Below are 25071 nucleotides of genomic sequence, written 5' to 3' on the forward strand. Positions count from 1 at the left end.
TCGTTTAACAAAGTCAATATTTAAAGTAATAAAATTTTATATCTATTGGTGAACCACATGGGGGGAGATTGATGAAAAACAAACAATTTTAAACACAGGGAAGGGTCATGGATGATAATATACAACGTCGACTCAAATAGATCTTGCCTACAAGTAGACAATATCAAACAGATTTATACAGTCTCAACATTATCAATACTGAAAATAATTCTGTTTAAGCAAAATTAATTACACATTTTTTAACTTCCACATGCATAACACTCTTTTCACTTCCACATACATAACACTCATCAACTCTCATGCACAGTGTAACTATCTCAAGCGACTACAGAACTCTATGTAAAGCAAACTTCCTTCTGTACCCCAGGGGTACAGGTATACACATCTGATACAACACGTACTTAAAATTTTGCAATGTGAATCCATATCTGTTCCAAACAAACGAATCATCATAGCAGTGCTTGCATGGCCTAGACAATTCTCACATGTGTATAATATGATCAAGATAACTGATTACAGAACAGGATACAGCAATCATCCCTATGGAAACTCCCCATTTAATTTAACTATTTGAAAGTGCGTTAGATGGTCCACCTGGGAAATTTGTCAGCAAACACTGAGTGAAATAAAGATTCACCTTCATGCCAATAATAGAATATAAGCATAGGGCAAAACCTTGGATGAAATAACATCGCTATAGGGAAAAGTGTAAAGTCCAGACACTTTCCCATAAAAGGAAATTGATTTCCAAATCTGACTATGTTTATAATAAAAAACATCTTTTTGAAAAATAATGATTTTCCAAGAAAAATGTACCCTGTGAATTACAATTTTCTTGAGTTCTGATTAAAATATTAAGCAATATGGTAGCACACTAACCAGAGAAAGCTTTCACCAGCTGCGAGCACAGGCTTGTCACTGTCAACCTATGCAAAGCCATCAACTACATGAATATCTCTCATATTTTTTACAAAAATAGATGGACAAGTATCTTAAATATAAAGTCAAAATCAGCTAAAATGAGGAACATTTTCAAATTGACCATATAAATAGAATTACCTAACCTTGATTTCACTGTACCTAATACCATTTCTCATAGAAATTATTTTACAAATTTCTACAGTATAAAAATTTTAACAACTAAGGTATCACAAAATGATCAAATATATGTACTTTACTATGAAAAGCTATGAAAATATTTCTCTCCAAGCTACGGTACAGCATCATTAATCCAGCCTCCAGCTCAATCCACTGATCTGATTGTCCCACAACAGTATACAGTGATATTGAATGTTGTATTTGTAATCGTCATGTATGAACCCGACAAGCATACAGAAAACAAATGTGTATGCAAACCATATATATAACATCTGTGCTCATAAAACTGTTCAAATATATCTTCCAATCAATATTCATTTTTTTACATTGAGCTAACAGTCATTTATTCTCTAAACAATCTTAGTCACTTGTGAGATTGTTTCAAAGCTACTCAATGATATTTGACACAGACAGCTTAATTGCACTCATTGTGCCATGAACAAAATGTCAATCTGACCGGTACAAAAAGTGATAAAACAAAGAAAATAGAGATATTATTATCAAACCGTTATTGTGAGGGACATGTTTCTCATTTTTTTTTTCATATTTTTTAAAAAATAATTCAGCCTTTTTATTATATGTTGCAATTTTAACTAGGAACACATACAGCTGAAATTTCCATTGGTAACATAGGTATCAGGATTTTCTACTCGGTATACTATATAAGTGGATTATTGAAGCTTGAATGTCTACAACAAGTTGCTTAACACATCATCAACTGTGTAAATTACTGATGCCAAAAAAAATACAAATAACAAAATGATTGCAATCTTTTGATGATGCAAGTATAACAAATTTCAAAACATACATAAATAACGCAACTATTTAACACATTAACTGTCATTATATATTTTTTCCCCCGAAAATACTCTTTTATAAAAATTATTTATTCTTCCTGTAAATATGAACTCAAAACATGGATATAACACAAACAATGTCATGGATAATTATATATGTAATGTATCACCCCACCAAGGTACTCGCACCACAATCGGTGATTGCAGAGAACTGTCGAAGAAATCTAGTTGTATCGTTTACAACAATAAATAAATGTCATCTATATCAGTGGTTGTGCATGTTGTTACTTACTAAATACACATACTAAAACAGGTTTTCAATGAAACCTCAGAAAAAAAAGGGGAAAAAAAAGGGTCCCTTTTGACGTAATTTGCTACAGCTAAATGTTTGTGTAGAAAATATTAACCGAGGATACAATATAACTTTGTTGTAATTTGAATTTGATATGAACAGGCTCATTTAGGTATATCCAAGTTGTCTCTTCAATCAATTTTAACTGGGCATCTCTCAATACAGATGGCCGAGAAGATTTCTTTGTCAATATCTAAATGTATACTGTAGAAAGCCAATATTATCCAAACCCAACGAATACACAGTAATAGCTTTTACATGAAAATTTTGGATAACCTGTTTCATAGTATTGAACCAAACTAATTATTGGTGGACTTGACTGAACGTTCTGATATTGGAAAGTTTGGATAATCAGGGTTCTGATCACTGGCATATACTGCTGTGATTCTTACTTATTTTAAGAAAGTCAAAATAAGTACATGTAGTATATAGCCTTGAACGATATTGATGTACAGTGAACTGTGTACAATCATATTTTTAAGTCCCCTTTTCCGTTTTCTGAACAATCTCTTCATACTTTTTCCTTAATATGTCACCAAACTCCGTTAAATGATAAAACTCCTTTAAAATGCAAAACTTTCTTGAACCAATGGTGGCAGAATGATGAAGTCTCACTATAGTGTTGTGCTGTGATGCATCATATCTATTAGGAAAATTATCTTATTACTTGCATCACTGTCTACAATAAATTCATCATCATGAAAATGCTAATAAGTATTCTTATAAAAGCTTCAAATAGCATTCCAATTGCAAACTTCAAACTATAGCTACTAGACCGATTTCAAATTATAAACTAAGAACTACTTGGAAAAAAACCGTGAAAGAACAATTATCATTATTTCTGGATTGTGTAGACTATGAGATCCTTTCACACCAGGGGTGGGAAAAACTACCATTAACACACAGAACTCAATAAATGCTTCAAGTTGTCCTACAGTAAGTCTCCAGGCCCTAAATAACACTTCTCTTCAGGTATATCAAGGAAAAGCAGTAATATATGAACATGGTAAACACAGTAATGTTTGTTTACTGTTAAAAATACCCAGGAACCCTTCCTGTAAATAGTAACAAAACATTCATTGTGTACATACACTTTCTAAACTTTACTGGACCTGTAAATTCAAAACTGAATCCATTTGCTTTATCGAATGAACAATGAAATTTTTAATTGAACTTACTTAATAATTAAAAAAAAGTTTGTTTGACTTGATATAATGTACATATATACCCAGTACATTGCTATTTTGGTTTTTATTATATTTAAACTTAATGTAGATTGTAGATATATAAATTTATAATTGACTTGAACAAAAAATAGAGGTGAACATTTATTTGTTATACTGAAGTGAAGAAGGGACATTTACCAAACAAACTATCCCATATATAGAGTTTTCAATCTGTAAAAAAAAAAATGCCAAATACATAGATTTCAGACAAAACACAGGAAAATTAAAATTAAGTACAAACAACCATCACAAGCTGATGAGCAGCTTTATCACACATGTAGACAAAAATATGATAAATTTTGTATTCATACAAAAAACCTGCAATTATAATGATAAAAATAATAATTTGAGGTTGTTATATACCGCTTTATCACAATCTAGTTTGTAGGTCGTCTCAAAGCGGTTCACAAATTATTATCTATGGTTATAGGGCCTTTGCAACCAGCCAACATCTTTCTCAACTCCCTGGGGAGCATACAGCTGGTGCTGCCATTTTGGCGCTAACAGCTATAGCATTCTACATTTCTAGCACTGCCCAACCATGTACTCATTTACAGCTGAGTAGACTGGAACAAGCGGAATGAAGCATCTTGCTCAAAGAACCCGCAACCCTTCAGTCACAAGCCCGGCGTCCTACCACTAGACTTCCATGCCTCCCCACCTGTACAGCTCTAGATCTAATCGTAATAATAACTAAACAATCCATCAATAGACTCGCACTGTACAGTCTACATGTAATCACAGGTATGTGCCATTTTATCAGTACAAATGTATATTTAATGATTATAAGTACATGAACATCGTCAATGTTGAAAAAATCAAATTTCCAAGTAGTCAAATAGTTATGATCGAAATATATGTACTGATATAAACTTACTTTTCTCACTTTTTGTTTTTGTTCAGTATTAAGAATCTAAACTTGATGTACTTTTCTTAGATGTTGTAAACCTCTTTTCATATTTCCTCAGTAAATTCTGTATTTTCAAAATTTCAATATTTGGCTGAAATTAACTTTGGTGCCAACTAGGGAAAGCTGCTGAGAAAAATTTACTAAGAAATTAAAGCATTTGATATTCAATCTAGCATTTATGTACCTGCCTAGCAACTGCTATTCAAAAATAGACTTCCTTATAAGCTGATGATACCGGATACATTTAAGTTCTTGGATATACGTGTATGTATAATTTTGTATATATATATATATATAATAGAAACCATTGATCAACAAACAGATAATAAAAATGTTTTCTTTACCTGACATGAAATGTTGAACACAAAACAGTAGATCATAATATATTAATAATATTTAAATAACAACACAATGTAGAATTAAAATAATAATAATAAATTAATATTTGGTCACAACACATGTCCTTGATCAGCTTTTCAATATGGCACAAATATCACCAACTTTCTAACCATGACAATAACACACAATAATAACCACCCGCGTAATGTCAGTCGTTTAACTCCAACAGTAACAAATTAGTATTAGACTCAAATTTTATGAATGAAAAAAATTTTTTAAAAAAAAATACATTCCAAGTTAGCTCTGTGAACAGGTTGTGTTTTGAATCTCTTTTCATATCTATGCATCAGAATCAACATCAGTGCTCTTGTGAGGTTTTTATCACATACTGTACTGTGTTATCCAGTGAATATACACATGTCATAATTTTTGGCGTATTAACCCATGTAATATGACCTATCAGCCCTGTGATTGGTTGTAAGTTTCAATTGTTTCAATTGTGACGTAACGCCTAGGACAAGTACATGACGTCACAGACTTACGCACTGGAGTCTAAATTGCAGCTTTTTACATTTCAAGGTTGCATGAAAATTGTTGTTTCACACAAATAAATGCCACAAATCTTGATTATGTGATAAAAATGATCTTACACTCGTTTTCATTTCATAAGAAATTTATGAAACTCATCACAAATTTTTCATTTTAGCTCGCCAGAGGCTCGCTGAATTGATTTTTTTTTTAAACTCGTTTCATAAATCTCATATGAAATGGAAACTCATGTAAGATCCTACATGTAGATATATAACTTAACATACAGATTTTGTTGTTTTCAAAATACCCATGATATAAAATAGGTATTTAATTGTTATTTAGCTTCCCAAAGACATTTTCATTCTTTTAGACATATCTGTTCAGTCTAGCTGGGGTGGTATCAGGTCAAAAGTTTGCAACATTATACATCACATTTTATACATTTTTTTTGACATGCTTTTGATACAGATATGCCATTTATTGTCCAATTTTTTGGGAGAATTACACATTTCTGTATTAGATATCTAAATGCAATTTACCTCTACATTCAGTCTTAAACTGTGATCCATACCTAGTCTAAAAGTGCTGGCTTCCAAAGAAATTCTAAACTAATTTAAATTAAATTTGTTGATGTTTTCAATTTGTATGAAAGAAATAGACAAACTAAAAGATAAAGGTACAAAGAAAAATAACAACAAAAAAATCGATCATCAAATTAAAAAAAAAAAAAAAGAAAAATCACAAACACCTTAACTCAATCAGCTAATTTGTGAAACAAGAACTTTGTATGTATGCGTTTAAAACCTCAAAAAAGCACCTTCAGAGTAACCTTTTTTTCGTATTATTTTAGCTAGTAAATGAATACCTGGTATACATGTCCTTACCAAAGAAAGTACATTTCAAGAAAGGAAGGCAATTTCACACTCATGTTGTCATCGCTTTGAGTTTAATAAAAATAACTTGCCTGCAAATGGTGAGAAAATATACACTCAATTTTGTTGATTAACTACCCTGCTCGGTAATTAACACAGAGATATATTGACCGCCTTCTATTAGCATCATCTGTTACGTGTCAACCCTAACACAGATACAATCACCTGTCACACTTGTACAACTTTATACCTAGACGTGAAATTAACAGCCAAGGGTAATAAGTACCGCTATCTTCTTTAATCTACTGTCTACAAACAATAGCCATATATTCTCAACTTAAAAAAACAAATCTTCACAATCAGTTTCCAATGTTATTAGATATACATGGTACCCTTACGACAGTTTCCGCCCCTGACGTGATCAAAAATACTAGAAACCATAGTAACCGTTTTCATTTTCCGGTTTTGTCAAATGTATAAGGAACCATGGTAACTGCATCTGTTGCTGATGTGATCAAATATAAGGAACCATATGGCGACCGTTTCTGTCGTAAATGTGATCAAATATACATGGTGCCATGGTGACTGTTACCATCACCAATGTCCAGCTCAAACTCTTCCTGAACGCGGACCTGTCCCATGGAGGAGGTTGCCATAGCAATGTCGGGCATAACGTCACTTAAGGCACTGTCACTACAAGGACTGGTGTTGGACTGGAAAACAAATCGTAACATTTTAATTCTCAAATATGAATACCGTTGAACCTCATAAGCCGATACATTTTTAAGTCCTAAAAATACTGAAATAACAAATAACAATTTCCAGGATTATTAAAAAAAAAACGATAAGATTGAAAAAGGTAAAAAATATATCTCCAGATTTTCCTAGCCAATATTTACACGTTTCCATCATCGTTGGGCTTGGTCGTGTGGTCAAACAACTTGTTTTGGTTTTGATTATTACTGGTAAATAGAGGTTTCCCAACGATTAACTGTTGGTTATCATGTTTATCTCACTCGAGTTAGTTAATTTTCAAACTGTATAAAGACATGGTTTTTGAGAGTCATGATAATCAACCATTACAACCTTTGTGACGTTTTTCTTCCACAACATTCAGATATTATCATCTAGAAAACTGCATGATTCTCTTGAGAATGCATTACTCCTGTTTTCTGGACTTTATCATGTACTTTTTGAATTTCCAATGATTATGCTATCATTTATGTAAACATAAGTTCTTTGGATGCTAAGTTTAATAGACAATGACAGATGTGTCTTATAATAAGCTATACCTCTTTTGACCTGCTGGGCTGGGTGCGGCTGGAAGTAACAGACACTACAGGCTTGGTAGGGCTTCCCATCTTGCTGCTGTGGCGGCTCAGCGGTGGACTGTTTTTCCGCCGAACTGGGGAGGAGTGATAACGCCGACCTTGTCTTAGCTGCAGTGATGCCGGCACAGACTCACTATTAGAGTAATACCTTTGACTGTTCTGTAATATTTCAATGGTGATGTCTGGTAGACCAAACTCCCGTACTGTCCTGAGTTGAAGCTGGCAGTTGATGGCACGTCTGTCGCTGTAAGCCAGACTGGTTGCACGCTGACATAACTTGCTGCTCTGGAGCTCCTGTTCTCTCTGAAGCATCAGCTTTAAGGTGTTGGAGTCTGGTACTGAAAAAAAATTGTTTCTTGATGAAAATGCAATCCCAGGATGTGTACAATATAATCGCTAAATCTACCACGATCACTGATCTGACAGTTCTACTAAATAGCCAGTGTTTCGGGGACAAATTTCCCTTTTCTATTCAAATGTGTTCCAGTAACACAGCTGTTCCATAATGAAATCCAATCACTAAATAGGGAACAATGGGGATTTGATATGCTAGTCCCAACTCAACTGTCCAGGCTTCTATTTAAGTAATTTTATATTTAGACTTAAACTGTCCAATAATGTCTCTATAAAATAAATTATAACATCTGTTTTCATTTCTTTCATAAAATATATCTCAAGCAAACCACTTTTAAGAGTGCAAAATAAACTAGGGTAAGGCTACTGAGTAATATGTTCTGGTGATCCCTTAAGTCACCAAGGAAAGATAACTGGCATAGTCTTCTAAAGGGTGACGGGAACTGGTTATACTAATTATAAAATAACTTTTGCTCTTTGAAAATTTCTATCAGAAAAGACTTGTACTAAAACCTTGTCACAGCAGTCCAAGGGAGATAACTGCACACAAAAAGTTGAAAATAGGAAAGGAATTTATATTTTGCGCGGTTGACTACAAGGAATTAGCGCGAAATTGTTTTCTCTAATGGTACCCCGATAGGTGGCGACACCTGTAGGGCATGTGTAGCACGTGCAGCAAGTGTTGCTGGGACCTCAGTTCAGGTCAACGCACGGGTCAGGACGGAGGTATAGAAAATTTTATTTTTCTGAAAAAATAGTGGTAAATGTCTAGGAGATACATTGTAGATGTGTAGGATAAAATATACATGACAAATTGTTGTAAAATGTTGTTTGAAATTATTATTAATAATTAAACAGTCACTGGTGCAGGCCGGTGCGTTGTGAACAGCCTATGGGTGTTTGTTGTTGCCACCTGGGGGGGGGGGTAATTAGAGAAGGGTCATTTCCCTCTGTCTCAAAAAAAGTGCAATATTGAAAACAAAATAATGCAATGCCCAAAACCCAATTTTTCACCAATTAATTAATACTCATTATATTTTATACGGTTTATTTTTCAACCATTAATCATACCTACATATTTAAAGGATGTTTTGTGACAAAATTATTGATATTTTAACAATGGAGTGTTTAATATTAAAACTCTGCAATTTCGACACAAAATATTCACATCTGAATTTTTTGAAGCGTAAAACGTCTTGAAATTGTCTTCCCTAAATTTTCTTCTTACAGTATTGTATTGAGGAAAGTTTTATGAGTCTGGATTTCTCTTGCACCAAAAAGTGTTTCTCAACATAAGCATTAAGATGTAAAACAAAGCCCCTATAAGTAAACATTTGCTAACTTTAACACTTAATTAACAGATGCCAAAGTTGTCTCCCATACGATTTTTACCTGTTATATATAGGATCATGTAGGGTGTGGGATATTATTTCTAATCTCCTTGGTTGTGATAAAGTTGAAATTATAGCATTTTGTAATCCAATAATATCTAATTATTGGTATGAAAGTATTTTTTTTCACCCAAATATTATTCTTTCATAACACTATAAGACAAGGTAGTGAAAGTAAAGACTCAAATGAAGGTATGTTTGAGATATAAATTTTTCATATCCTTCCCATTGATATATTATAGGGCCAATACTCCTACCTGGAATGGTGCCTGCGATTATGTCAACCGTTGAACTACTGGTCAAGCCCTGGTAACCAGAGGCCTGAGGATAGTGTGTTTCGTCCACCATGTACAGTGTGTCGGGGATGGCTGACATCTGGATTGTCCGTACTCGTCCAGTGTCCGAGTCCTGGCCCTGCGACAGAAACTCATCCCGCATGGACTGTGGAACAAAATTCAAAACAACATTATTTTCATCTATGTTTCAAATAATCAGATAATATTAAATCAATTCCTTATAACATTCCTTACATTTCTCAAGTTTAAAAAAAAAGTTTTGTTAGCGATAACTATTTTACTTTTAAGACTCTTTTCATCAATATTTTATGAAAAGTAAATAACTGAAAATCCAATATTCAATAGCAAATAAAAAAAATTATGTTACAAAAGTAAGATTGTCCTACATATAAATTTAACAATTTAGTCTGGGCTATAAGACAACTGGAGTCTGAACTTGAAGCAAATAAAGTTGGAGTCTGAACTTGAAGCAAATTCAGTCTGAGCTATGAGATAAATGAAATCTGAATTAAAGGGTGTTTTTTCGAGAAATCAAGAGCAACTTGAATTTTTTAGTACCTTAGCTTCTTCAAAGTAGGGTGTGAAGATGCGCGGTCTCATAAACATGCCATTGTGTTTACTTCTGATCCAGGCACAAACTCTCTGTCCCCCCGTCGCCTCGTCTCCCAACATGTGGGAGGGAGGCGTGCTCACCAAACCCCGCTTTATTGCACTATTAAGTACTTCACAATTATAAGGAATGATATGGTCGACACGAATCAGGGGAAGTAACTCTGCCAAGATGTCCCTCAGTTCTATGTCATTTAAATCTCTCTTCTTGACACCTTTCTTGCTTATACTGTGAGTGGTGTGACTCAGTAAGTTGGGTTCTGGAAAGAAATGTACATACAATCTGTCATACATTAGATACATCAATGACATATATACAATGTACATTACAGTGTTTGTAATGGTTTTACCAGACAAAAATTAAAGTAAGTTTGCATTGTGCAGGTTTTTTTAGGCACATTACAGTAATGACATGACTCACACCTACAAAGTACAAAATGCAATTAACTAAAAGATCAATTTCTTTAAGGGCATGTATAGGAGGTTCTGGTTATTTTGGTTGCATTCACCAACAACTACAGCAAAAAACTAATATTTGTTATCAAAGTCAATGACACCAGATGATGGATCAACTCTCTATGTTATTTGGAGAATGCAATACAAACAGTGTCCTATGTACAGATGTTATACAGGCCGATACCTGTACAGTACATCTGAACTAAGTAACTGGACGCTGTACCTCTCTCCTCTATACGGCGAATCAGCTGATGTTCTCCCCACTTCAGGACGGCTGTTAGGACATCCAATTCTCCTGCCTAAAACACAGATGTCAACATTTAAACTAATTCTTCTGCCTTAAACACCTGTTTTGCTGTTGAATCCACAAGTAATTGGGATTGTCATTTTAAAATTGAAAAATAAAAAATAAATCTTGTGACATTTTTTGACAACTGAGTCATTTGTTTGTATAATTGAACACTATGTGTCCTCCACAACAGGCTATTTAGGCAAAATGTCTGTAAAATATGCTTCAAAGGAAAAACTTTAACATTTAATATGGAAGATTTACCTGTATGAAGTCTGAACTGAATGTCTCTATCAGGTACTCAACACTGAAGATTTACCTGTAGGAACTCTGAACTGAGTGATTTACCTGTAGGAAGTCTGAACTGAATGTCTCTATCAGGTACTCAACACTGCAGATTTACCTGTAGGAAGTCTGAACTGAATGTCTCTATCAGGTACCCAACACTGAAGATTTCCCTGTAGGAAGTCTGAACTGAGTGCCTCTATCAGGTAATCAACACTGAAGATTTACCTGTAGGAAGTCTGAACTGGATGTCTCTATCAGGTACTCAACACTGAAGATTAACCTGTAGGAAGTCTGAACTGAGTGCCTCTATCAGGTACTCAACGCTGAAGTTTTACCTGTAGGAAGTCTGATCTGAATGATTTACCTGTATGAAGTCTGAACTGAATGTCTCTATCAGGAACTCAACACTGAAGATTTACCTGGAGGAAGTCTAAACCGAGTGCCTCTATCAGGTACTCAACGCTGAAGTTTTACCTGTAGGAAGTCTGAACCGAGTGATTTTCCTGTAGGAAGTCTGAACTGGATGTCTCTATCAGGTACTCAACACTGAATATTTACCTGTAGGAAGTCTGAACCGAGGGATTTACCTGTAGGAAGTCTGAACTGAGTGCCTCCATCTGGTACTAAACACTGAAGATTTACCTGTATGAAGTCTGAACTGAATGTCTATCAGGTCCTCCACACTGAAGTTTTACCTGTAGGAAGTCTGATCTGAATGATTTACCTGTATGAAGTCTGAACTGAATGTCTCTATCAGATACTCAACACTGAAGATTTACCTGTAGTAAGTCTGAACTGAGTGCCTCTTTCTGGTACTAAACACTGAAGATTTACCTGTAGAAAGTGAGTGATTTACCTGTAGGAGGTCTGAACTGAGTGATTTACCTGTAGGAGGTCTGAACTGAGTGATTTACCTGTAGGAAGACTGAACTGAATGTCTATCAGGTACTCAACGCTGAAGTTTTACCTGTAGGAAGTCTGATCTGAATGATTTACCTGTATGAAGTCTGAACTGAATGTCTATCAGGTCCTCCACACTGAAGTTTTACCTGTAGGAAGTCTGATCTGAATGATTTACCTGTATGAAGTCTGAACTGAATGTCTATCAGGTACTCCTCACTGAAGTTTTACCTGTAGGAAGTCTGATCTGAATGATTTACCTGTATGAAGTCTGAACTGAATGTCTATCAGGTCCTCCACACTGAAGTTTTACCTGTAGGAAGTCTGATCTGAATGATTTACCTGTATGAAGTCTGAACTGAATGTCTCTATCAGATACTCAACACTGAAGATTTCCCTGTAGGAAGTCTGAACTGAGTGATTTACCTGTAGGAAGTCTGAACTGAGTGCCATTATATATATATAATTATCAGGTACTCAACACTGAAGATTTACCTGGAGGAAGTCTGAACCGAGTGATTTACCTGTAGGAAGTCTGAACTCAGTGCCTCTATTAGGTACTCTTTACTGAGATCCAGAAGAACAGGTGAGTGAATGACTTGTAGGAACTCCTCCCTCAGGTAGTGCAGTGCCTGGCGGTGGACCCACTGGGAACCGTGGGGCTCAGAACTCCAGTTGAGGATGTTGATCAGATTGTCTATGCCAATATTTTCCACTATGATGTCTTCACAACCTGTTCATTAAAACATTACACTTTATTTTTTTGGGAAACTGGGGAACATGGCTTTCTCTGGATCAAAGTTAGGTAAAATGAACTCTACCTGTTTTTCTTACTTTTCTAAAGAATACATGATTTTTTCCGAGTCCTCATAGTTACAAAATCGCTATGCAAAATCTTAGGAAAATGTAATAGTGTTTTGCCCTTTTTTTTATTTATTTTTTAGTTTTATCTTTCAAATTAAGAACAAAATTTCAATGTTATTAGGAAATATACATTTAGGAATCACCAAGACTTTACATTAATTATATAATTATAGTACAATGCATTTTCAGTTGTTTAAAATGGCACCACTTTTTATAATTTTACTAGCTGCGGGAACCGAAGTTTCTAGGCCCGATCCGATCCTTTTTTGGGGTTTTTTAAAGATTGGGCCTAGAAGCTACGGTTCCGCAGCTACAATTTTACAAGCAGACAGGACTTATGAGATATACTTTCTTAGTCAGTAGTACATATATGTAACAAAATTTTACTGGGTTCAACATTATATTTCATTATTAGATAAAGATAAAAAGATGGCCTTATTTTCTACTTACCCTGTGACAAGATTGGGAAGTCAAGGAACTGCCCTATTTGGTACACCTCCATGGCCTCATCTACTATGGTCATCTGTCCCTTGCCTGCCACGATTGCTTGAGCCTCGCTCAGACTACACATACTTGCACTTCCCCGTAGTATTAACGACAAATCTACCGTGTCCTGATATATTGCATTCAATAACACTCTCGCATAACGCCTAGGAATGACCGATTCGTCCAACACAATTCTAGTAGGTGTATGTAAAGTACGGTCAGTGATTTCCTCCCCTGACCGAGCTCTCCTCAGTAGAAGGTTCCTAAAGGATGGTGACCGAGCAGCCAGTATAGCTTTATGGCAGTAGAGTTCATGCTGGGTCGTTTTGCAAGGAAAGTCATTGCTAGTGTATGACTCAGTCATCGATACAGACATTGGATCAGGCATGTCTGCCACTAAGTCGCAGGAAAATACTAGCACAGCATCCCTATAGTCACCAGTGTCTAACAGATTCCGTAAGTCCTGTTCTAGAGGATTCGGCATTCCAAACTCCTCTACCAGCTTTATTAGCACTTTTTTGTGTTCGTGTTTTAAATCCTCTGTCTTTATGGAGTCAGTATACAGGTAACGTAGAAGCGACGCGAACAAGGTCACATCGACTCCTGCTGTTCTGAAGTTGATGGGAACCTGCATATTAAAGTCTGGATACCTACTCAACAGGTTTCTGAAGTACGGACTCCTCATGGACAAGAGCGCCCGGTGGGCCGGAAAACATGCCCCTCGATACACAAGGTCGACATCTGAAGAGAACTTTTTATCGAACAAGTTTGTCAAATCCTGACGGAAGGAACTGGCTGGAGGTCTAGCAAGATTGGCTGCCAGAGCCACCTCCTTCAGAGAAGCCAACGCTTCGTACTCCTGTATCAGAGCCTTGACTTCAGCCAGGGACCAGGATGAAGTGAGGTCACGCAATGCCTTTCCGTAATCCAGAGATCGGCTGTGTCGCCGAGCTCTCGTTAGTTTCTTCCGTAATGTTGCAAACTTTGAGGCTTTTTTCTTCTTTTCGCGAACATTTATATCTGTATCAGATACTGTATAGGCATGAGCAAGTCTAGAGAAGGCGGCTCGAGCCACCTGCTGGGAACTCTCCGGAAAGGAGGAGTTGACTCCCATGGTGAAGCCGAATGGTGCACAACCACTGATATCACCGATGTCAGTTAAAGGTCATTCTTGCAGGTCACTCAGCATTCTCAATCATACCTAACACAAAATGTGACGGGTCAGTTTTCATCTTTGTCACTCATATCTAAAAGGAAGAAAATGTAGAATAAGATAACAACAAAGATTTTAACAAAATTAAACCATCATAATACCACATCAACTTATGCATACATAGCAACAGACATCTTGTAACAGATCATACATATAATAGAAAAAGAAACAATCTCCACAACAAGTCTTTAGTACTTTCTTGTCATTAAGGATATTCTCAGTGGGACAGAGAAGTGGTGGATGAAATGTGGGACAACCACTTTAGTGATTGTTCGATAATCGGATAACCATGTATAGAAGTAGGTGGATTAAAGAAGCTGGATAGTGGGACAAAAATACTAGTGGTAGCTGGATAGCTTTAGTGGGACAAGCAGATTACGGGTTGCTGGATAACTGAGGATGGAAAATATGACAACCAGATTAGCTGTAGATCAGAGATAGTGGGACAACTAGATTAGTGTAGGCTGGATAAATGAGGCTTATATGCATTTGAACGATCAGTTTAGTGATGGCTGTGACCATGACCATGGACTTAAAATGCTTGATAACACGAAGATATATATATTTCCCTGTAAGGAACCACATGGTCTTAATTAATATTAAATTCACTGTGAAGTCATCAGCCATATACACTGATGTTTACTATTTTATAAATAGACAAGGAAGACATCTGATACAGATGATGCTTCATATATGTGTGTACATTATATTGGATACATTAATGGGCGTATGTTACACTACCATTTGCTATTTCCTATATGAACCTGTCATAATAACAGATGTTGTGTTTTAATTCTAATTAAACTGTAAGTCTACATATGTAACGGTGAATGACTCACTCACAGTACACAGTACACTTGATATATCTATACAAGAACACCTACGTGTATAATTATATGAGAGAAAAAAAACAAGATTTTAACACAAATTGGAACATTTAAGGTCTGCAGGTACGTTTACATTAACACGCTGTACAATTAAAGTAAAATACACCTAGATGTACAGTGGTAACATATAAAGCGTTTATCTTTAATAAAGGCACCTTACATATGTACATGTCTATCAATATTGGTTTCACCTTTAATCACAGGTATACCTACACTGTACACCAGAGTAATGAATGTAAAAACAGCCCCACACAATATACCTTGATAAACAGATCTATTTTTGGTCTTGTATAATGGTACACACTAATATTTCCTGGGTTGACGAAACAAACATATTTTTCTTTTATTTTCTATATTGTATTTCATGCATCCTAATAATCGATAACCTTTTCCAGTAGCCAGTCTATATTTGCACATAAAGCCAGGGTGCATATATCAATATTAGCCAAACTTATGTACCTTAATAAATAATCGAATCAACATTTGTATATTACGTATTTACATTCATATGTTTGACAAACAATGCATCGTGATCGATGAACTGTCAGAGAAATATTAAAGTATATGTAGCCCCTAGCGCTGTATACAGTCCCACAAATACACAATAAACACATTCATATAGTGCAAAGTACAGTAATTAAATACACAGGTAAGAAGTGTGGTTGCGGAGACGTCTGCTTAAATTATCTATGCAACGTCTGTAAGATAGAATTTCACTTAATTTTTAAGAATTTTTAAATCAATCTTAAAAATCGAGATCACCAACAATATCCAAATGGAAAGATACAAGATAAATACAGTAAAATAGTTTATTACTACAATCATGTTTCAGCATTTTTTTAGCATTATTATGAGGGTTGGCGATACATAGAACAGTATGTTTAAGACAAGATAAAACACAGACTTTCACATACATGTTTGCTGGTGGAAACGGCATAACTTACCTCACACTCTTTATCACAACAGAAATCATCAAGTAACAACAGCAGAGATTAAAGACAAGTCCCATCGTGTATCACTTTTTACAACAACAAGCCTCTAAACACTTCTGTTTCACCTAGCTTTTTAACACCTGTTTGTGTATCACACTGTATACCTACATGTACACCTGTCTGTGTATTGCACTGTATACCTACACCTTTCTGTGTATCACTCTGTATACCTACACCTGTTTGTGTATCACACCTTGTATACCTACACTTGTCTGTGTATTACACCTTGTATACCTACACCTGTCTGTGTATTGCACTGTAACCTTACACCTGTCTGTGTATCACACCTTGTATACCTACACCTGTCTGTGTATTACACCTTGTATACCTACACATGTCTGTGTATCAAACCTTGTATACCTACACCTGTCTGTGTATCACACCTTGTATACCTACACATGTCCGTGTATCAAACCTTGTATACCTACACCTGTCTGTGTATCACACCTTGTATACCTTCACCTGTCTTTGTATCACACCTTGTATACCTACACCTGTCTGTGTATCACACCTTGTATACCTATACCTGTCTGTGTATCACACCTTGTATACCTTCACCTGTCTGTGTATCACACCTTGTATACCTACACCTGTCTGTGTATCACACCTTGTATACCTACACCTGTCTGTGTATCACTCTGTATACCCACATTTGTCTGCAGTGTATCACAACTTGTATACCTACACCTGTCTGTGTATCACTCTGTATACCCACATTTGTCTGCAGTGTATCACAACTTGTATACCTACACCTGTCTGTGTATCACTCTGTATACCCACATTTGTCTGCAGTGTATCACAACTTGTATACCTACACCTGTCTGTGTATCACTCTGTATACCCACATTTGTCTGCAGTGTATCACAACTTGTATACCTACACCTGTCTGTGTATCACAACTTGTATACCTACACCTGTCTGTGTATCACTCTGTATACCCACATTTGTCTGCTGTGTATCACAACTTGTATACCTACACCTGTCTGTGTATCACTCTGTATACCCACATTTGTCTGCAGTGTATCACAACTTGTATACCTACACCTGTCTGTGTATCACTCTGTATACCCACATTTGTCTGCAGTGTATCACAACTTGTATACCTACACCTGTCTGTGTATCACTCTGTATACCCACATTTGTCTGCAGTGTATCACAACTTGTATACCTACACCTGTCTGTGTATCACTCTGTATACCCACATTTGTCTGCAGTGTATCACAACTTGTATACCTACACCTGTCTGTGTATCACTCTGTATACCCACATTTGTCTGCAGTGTATCACAACTTGTATACCTACACCTGTCTGTGTATCACTCTGTATACCCACATTTGTCTGCAGTGTATCACAACTTGTATACCTACACCTGTCTGTGTATCACTCTGTATACCCACATTTGTCTGCAGTGTATCACAACTTGTATACCTACACCTGTCTGTGTATCACTCTGTATACCCACATTTGTCTGCAGTGTATCACAACTTGTATACCTACACCTGTCTGTGTATCACTCTGTATACCCACATTTGTCTGCAGTGTATCACAACTTGTATACCTACACCTGTCTGTGTATCACTCTGTATACCCACATTTGTCTGCAGTGTATCACAACTTGTATACCTACACCTGTCTGTGTATCACTCTGTATACCCACATTTGTCTGCAGTGTATCACAACTTGTATACCTACACCTGTCTGTGTATCACTCTGTATACCCACATTTGTCTGCAGTGTATCACAACTTGTATACCTACACCTGTCTGTGTATCACTCTGTATACCCACATTTGTCTGCAGTGTATCACAACTTGTATACCTACACCTGTCTGTGTATCACTCTGTATACCCACATTTGTCTGCAGTGTATCACAACTTGTATACCTACACCTGTCTGTGTATCACAACTTGTATACCTACACCTGTCTGTGTATCACTCTGTATACCCACATTTGTCTGCAGTGTATCACAACTTGTATACCTACACCTGTCTGTGTATCACAACTTGTATACCTACACCTGTCTGTGTATCACTCTGTATACCCACATTTGTCTGCAGTGTATCACAACTTGTATACCTACACCTGTCTGTGTATCACTCTGTATACCTACACCTGTCTGTGTATCACACCTTGTATACCTACACCTGTCTGTGTATCAATCTGTAACCCTACACCTGTCTGTGTATCACACCTTGTATACCTACACCTGTCTGTGTATCACACCTTGTATACCTACACCTGTCTGTGTATCACACCTTGTATACCTACACCTGTCTGTGTATCAATCTGTATACCTACACCTGTCTGTGTATCACACCTTGTATACCTACACCTGTTTGTGTATCAATCTGTATACCCACACCTGTCTGTGTATCACAACTTGTATACCTACACCTGTCTGTGTATCACTCTGTATACCTACACCACACCTGTCTGTGTATCACACCTTGTATACCTACACCTGTCTGTGTATCACACCTTGTATACCTACTTCTGTCTGTGTATCACACCTTGTAAACCTACACCTGTCTGTGTATTGCACTGTATACTTACACCTGTCTGTGTATCACATTGTATACCTACAATTGTCTGTGTATCACTCTGTATACCCACACCTGTCTGTGTATCACACCTTGTATACCTACAACTGTCCAAGCTGTTTACCTACACCTGTCTGTGTATCACACCATGTATACCTACACTGGTATACCTGTCTGTGTATCACACCATGTATACCTACACCTGTCTGTGTATCATACTGTATACCTACACTTGTCTGTGTATCACACCTTGTATACCTACACCTATCTGTGTATCACACTGCATACATACACTTGTCTGTGTATCACACCTTGCATACCTATACTTGTGTGTGTATCACACCTTGTATACCAACACCTGTCCCTGTATTGCACTGTATACTTATTACACCTGTCTGTGTATCACTCTGTATACCTACACCTGTCTGTGTATCACTCTGTATACCCACACCTGTCTGTGTATCACACCTTGTATACCTACACCTGTCTGTGTATTGCACTGTATACCTACACCTGTCTGTGTATTGCACTGTATGCCTACACCTGTCTGTGTATCACTCTGTATACCCACATTTGTCTGCAGTGTATCACACCTTGTATGCCTACACCTGTCTGTGTATCACTCTGTATACCCACACCTGTCTGTGTATCACACCTTGTATACCTACACCTGTCTGTGTATTGCACTGTATACCTACACCTGTCTGTGTATTGCACTGTATGCCTACACCTGTCTGTGTATCACTCTGTATACCCACATTTGTCTGCAGTGTATCACACCTTGTATGCCTACACCTGTCTGTGTATCACTCTGTATACCCACACCTGTCTGTGTATCACACCTTGTATACCTACACCTGTCTGTGTATTGCACTGTATACCTACACCTGTCTGTGTATTGCACTGTATGCCTACACCTGTCTGTGTATCACTCTGTATACCCACATTTGTCTGCAGTGTATCACAACTTGTATACCTACACCTGTCTGTGTATCACTCTGTATATATACATACACCTGTCTGTATATCACACCTTGTATACCTACACATGTTTCACCTTCTATACTTATCTAGGTAATAGTGACACAGCACAAAATAACTAGGTATATGTATATTAACTTTTTAAGAACAACATATTTCTATCTTTGTAGATCTTTAGCAATTATAGGACATCTTCAAGCACAAATGTATAAGATTTTGTTTACAATACTTGCATATGTCAAGAAAATAGAAACTCAAAAGCCTTTCATAAGAATGTCTGATAATTACTGAAATCTTACCACTTGACTGCATAAGCTAAATAGAAACCCAGTCGTAGAAACACTATATATATTCTCTATATAGATTAAATATAACCATCAATCATCATGTGTACAATACTTACACTCCAGTCAAGTACATGTGTCAATATGTAGTGTAGAGACTAATTTTGATTAGTGATCTAACTTTGTAATAGCTTTTGGCAGTGCTGTATGCATGGCCCCTACGTACACATAGCTGCAGTTTTAAACTCCGGCTTTCGTGGCATTTTAATCTCCATGAAGCAAGATTTTTTTTGCATGTGTGTGAACACTAAGATTTGTTTACAATACAGTCTAAAAGCTATGTTTAGGATGTGTTTAATTATGGAACATCTGCCCTACAACAAAACATGTTCTGTATTCTGTATATATGTAAATCTGTGTCATGCACAAAGTATATACCTATAACTTTTACGTTGTAGGAGTTGAAATGTCTGATATTCATTAGAACCTTACCCTGGCTTTCGTTGCCAGCCCGACTTCAAAGTAGCAGCAGAGATCTCCCTGATTTATCAGTTAAGGGCTCCACCCCTCCCACAGATATATAGGGCGGAGACTCCCTTTCACTTTAGCTAACTAGAACTAAAACATGACCCCCATTGCAACTGCTGCAGTCTCATATTTCTTCATTTTATCAAGCCAGTATGTCCAGATTAAACTGGCTCCTGTAAATGATGTGATGGGCAAATTGTAAACAACTTCAAAAACTGTTGATAGCGGGATTCCTCTAAACAGCAGAGATTCCATCAAAGCTATCTGGGGATGTTTTAGACCAAGCATATGGCACTAAACAGACAATAGAGACAAAGATTTCAGTTTAAGGCCAAGGAAAAAAATGCTGTTGCTAGGTATAAGCATACGTCTTAATTATCAAAGCTTGTAAACAAATCCAGAATGTTGGTGTCTTTATTCTATTTTTTGCTAATTTTTGGGAACAAAATTGTTTAAGATTCCTGTTTTAATTTACAGAATTTAATATTACTGATTTACTGTGGAAAAAAAGGTAAGAATTTTCACAAAACATTTTAAGGAAGAGAACATGCAGACTGCACACAACAATTGAACACTTTTGTCAATGCCTCCATTACAAAGTTTACCTATCAGTATATATATATATTCACTGTGAAATAGAAAATACATTATTCATGACACTTTTGATTTCCTTTAAAAAAATAAAGATATTCATTTTGGGAAATTTCGAAATAGTTTACCATTAATATAATTCAACATCGAATAATGGCTAAATGTTTACCCAAATGATACCCACCCCCCCACCCCCCCAGTGATGTAAGAACAGAAATATCACACACACATCATTACATGTATGTATACACTTCTTTTTAAGATAACCAAGAAAGTATACCTCACTTTTAATCAATCACTGATTGTGCATGTGTTTCATATGATAATTCCAAGTGAAACATGTTTTTATCGACTTGGCCTTTGGCATACTGTTTGGTGTACTGCTAGTATATTTATCAAACAAGTTAAACAGCCTTGGAATATCTAATGCAGTCTGTAAATCGGTCGCATGAACAGAACAACACTGATACAATACTGACCTATATAGGGTTTAGAACTTATCTTTTTAATAAAAAATTGCTGTGTTCATTATCTGAAAAAATATCATGATGTCGGTCAACTAAGATGTTCTGTCATTATCCATGATATCTGTAACTGTATGATACTGGAACATGCGTTCCCGAAATCGCTGTTGCCTAAAAACAAGTTTCAGTTACCAGGTACTATTTTTATAGGACTTTGACCCATAATTTGGGCTTTTCATATGTATATTATCTTTTAAGAATGTGGACCTGGATATTTTTTTTAACTAAGATAGTGCGAAATGTAGTACAGTACATTTACATTACAGGTAGATGTTATATCTTAGAATGCAGTTTTTAAAATTTATCAATATTTACACTATAAAATGTTTGTAAAATATCGGTCAAATGAATATGGTATTGGGATTAATTTCTGGTTCCATTGACTGACTGAGACTGACATGGTCCATCAAGTCTTGAAAGTATGAACAAATTCAAACTGAATGTAACACTGCTTTCACGATCAGTTCTTGAGATAAATTATATGAACATCTGAGAGAATGGTACCGGTACATTAAATTGAAGATTGATTTATGGTAAATAATTAAAAAAAAATGTAACAGCAAAGTTTAAGGAAACACAAATGTTGTGGAAATCTAATCTTGCTTTTAAAATTATTCATTAAACATACAGGAGATACATTTCAATCAAAAGAGCAGTTTTCTTCAGAAAATTTTGGAACTCAGTTATGCTTTAATTTCCCTGTGGGATTCACCGCCCATTTTGAGAACCCATTATATCTCTTAGTAATGGAAATCATCAAAATCTTGTTAAAGATGTTCAGGTCTCACCTGAAAGTCTACAAAAATCACTGACGTTTGGTCACAACCTTTCGTTAGTGGGTGTCATGCACACCATTTTAAATTACAAAATGCCAAAACTATTATTTGGCGGTCCTGTTAAAAGTTAAACTTCCAATGTAAACATGTATGTTATATATGTGAATGTTGATTTAACACACTGCTATTCTCCTATGGGACTCAATACATAAATACTATTCAGTGAATTCTACAAATTCAATGTGCAGTTCTTTAATCAAGGACTGTTGCCAGAAGAATCAACAGTTTCTTGTATCTATGTTGTAACGTCTCAGTGGGATAACACTATAAAAGAGTCATGATTCTAAATGCTTCAAACTCAAAGTGAAAATTATAACTCTCAATTTAAACTGTCTCAATTGCATAACACCTATTTACAAAATTTACAAAATTGTATATAGTATAAATTGTATTTGCTGTCTCAATCTCCTAATATAACCTCATAAATTCCACAGGACCAATCTCTCGTACTCACTATCAGACACTGTAGTAGTATAGCTGTTAATATTTAAATCTCAAAGAACAGATCTCTAGTCCATGACTCTCAATCGATGCATGGTACTGATCTAACGCTCCTTAGGCCATGAGCAAGGAATAAATGTACGACTATCAACATAGACTAAAATAATTGTTTTCTCAAATACTGCCGTTTGCCCCTTTCCTTGTTGATTATGATAGTCCACAAGTATTTTAAAGCAAAATCAAATGAAATTGTATGTTATATCAATAACATCTCTTAAAAAAAAAAAAAATCACCTCGCGCACACCTACATAAAATTCTTCCTACTGCAAAATTGAGGGTGAAACACGAAGAAAAGTTTTTAATCAATAGAAACATTTAAAACAATATTTATAACACAAAAATATATTTTTATATTAGGGCAAAACAAACTTTCACATTAGGGTGAAATGACCTGTTGTGCAAACAGGATTTGGGGTGAAACGACCCAGATCCGTACTACTCTGAAAAAAGATACATATTGAAAGGGTGTCAGGTCATTGTCAAGTCCTGTTCACCCTTGGTTGTTTCGCACTAAGTTGTTTCGCCCTTAAATATTTCTAGAGTGAAATAGTTTAGTCCTGTTTAGTTGTGTATGGTAAAGACAGTCTAATCTCAAGCTTTTCTATATATATCTCTTTTAGCCTTTTTTGTCATTAGACTCGTTAGATTTGTATGTGGTTGAACGGATCTGCACATACAATTGTAGCTACACCTGCATTCTTCCGACAACACAATTGTTTGTGATACAAAAAATAAAACGCTTTTTAATTAATTTTAAACATTTCAACAGATATTTATCACTTAAAAATATACATATATATATATTAGGGCAAAACAACCTTGGACGAACTGGATTTAGGGGGAAACAACCCGGATCCATTGAAAGTGCATGTCCAGACTGGGAGTCAGGCCTGAGACCTTCTGAACTCAAGAAAGATGCACTACCAATTGAGCTATCTGGTTGCTGACGAATGACCCAGTCCAGTTCCTCTACAAATTGATTGCAAACCTCTATTAATAGTATTATAAATAAAGTGAATAAAAATACGTTTCGCTTCATGAGATTTCACCCTCACCTGCAATTTACATTTTTCTTATAGCCATAACGTCACATCAATATATTCAGCACAGGTGCACATCATATAAGTATGACCAGCACCTGTATTATTCCGTTCATCTGTCATCTGGATACCAAATGCCCAATGGGTGACATTTTGAAATGGGAATACATCTATTAACGAAATTAGGACGAACAGGAAAGGGTGAAAGATCCCGGGAGATAATACGTCTCAGTGCAAATGAAAAGGGATTCCCATTTGGTTGAAAGTGTCTCCCTGGACCGGCCCCTACTTCGTACACGAATCGATGTAAGACTTATCATGACACCAGTGTGTAATGTACAATATACACAGTCAACACTGTGTTGTTTACTGCTCAGAGTTATGAAGACAACGGCACATAAGATACGATTCAGCCTTTTAGATTATTTTAGACATCATATCTGTTCTTTCCTAACTTACCATGTCTGTTCTCCCGACTAATGAAAAGAATAGTTCGCTCTTTAAAACGATAGCATTCCCTTCACCTTTTCCTTGACGTTCACATTCACTACAATTTTCTCATGACGTTAATTCCGCAGCAAATAAAATTAAAAAAATATATAAATGCATTTATTCTTTCCGTTATAAATTCAAATTTATTCTTATGTTTTAACCCTAGACGAAAATAAATATCAAAGATATTTAGAAAAATATTTGTATTCTTTTGATTATAACATTTTCTGCGGACTAGTAAATCCGCCATTATACAATCTTTCATTCACGA

The 25071-nt window shown here is 35.9% G+C and overlaps 1 protein-coding gene across 1 annotated transcript; it reads right to left on the reverse strand.

The window, feature by feature from the left end:
* Positions 1-5490: 5490 nt before the first annotated feature.
* Positions 5491-24867, reverse strand: LOC110440612 (BTB/POZ domain-containing protein 7-like). The gene is made up of 8 exons (XM_021483766.1): positions 24768-24867; positions 13354-14636; positions 12564-12772; positions 10786-10861; positions 10056-10366; positions 9459-9642; positions 7418-7794; positions 5491-6838 (listed from the first exon to the last, which is right to left on the reverse strand). Exons 2-8 carry the CDS (start codon positions 14501-14503, stop codon positions 6686-6688), a joined length of 2460 nt encoding a protein of 819 aa, XP_021339441.1. The 5' UTR covers positions 14504-14636; positions 24768-24867; the 3' UTR covers positions 5491-6685.
* Between the last annotated feature and the right edge of the window lie 204 nt (positions 24868-25071).

This window comes from Mizuhopecten yessoensis, unplaced genomic scaffold (genome assembly GCF_002113885.1).
Source record: "Mizuhopecten yessoensis strain PY_sf001 unplaced genomic scaffold, ASM211388v2 scaffold11185, whole genome shotgun sequence".
Taxonomy (NCBI): Eukaryota; Metazoa; Mollusca; class Bivalvia; order Pectinida; family Pectinidae; genus Mizuhopecten; species Mizuhopecten yessoensis.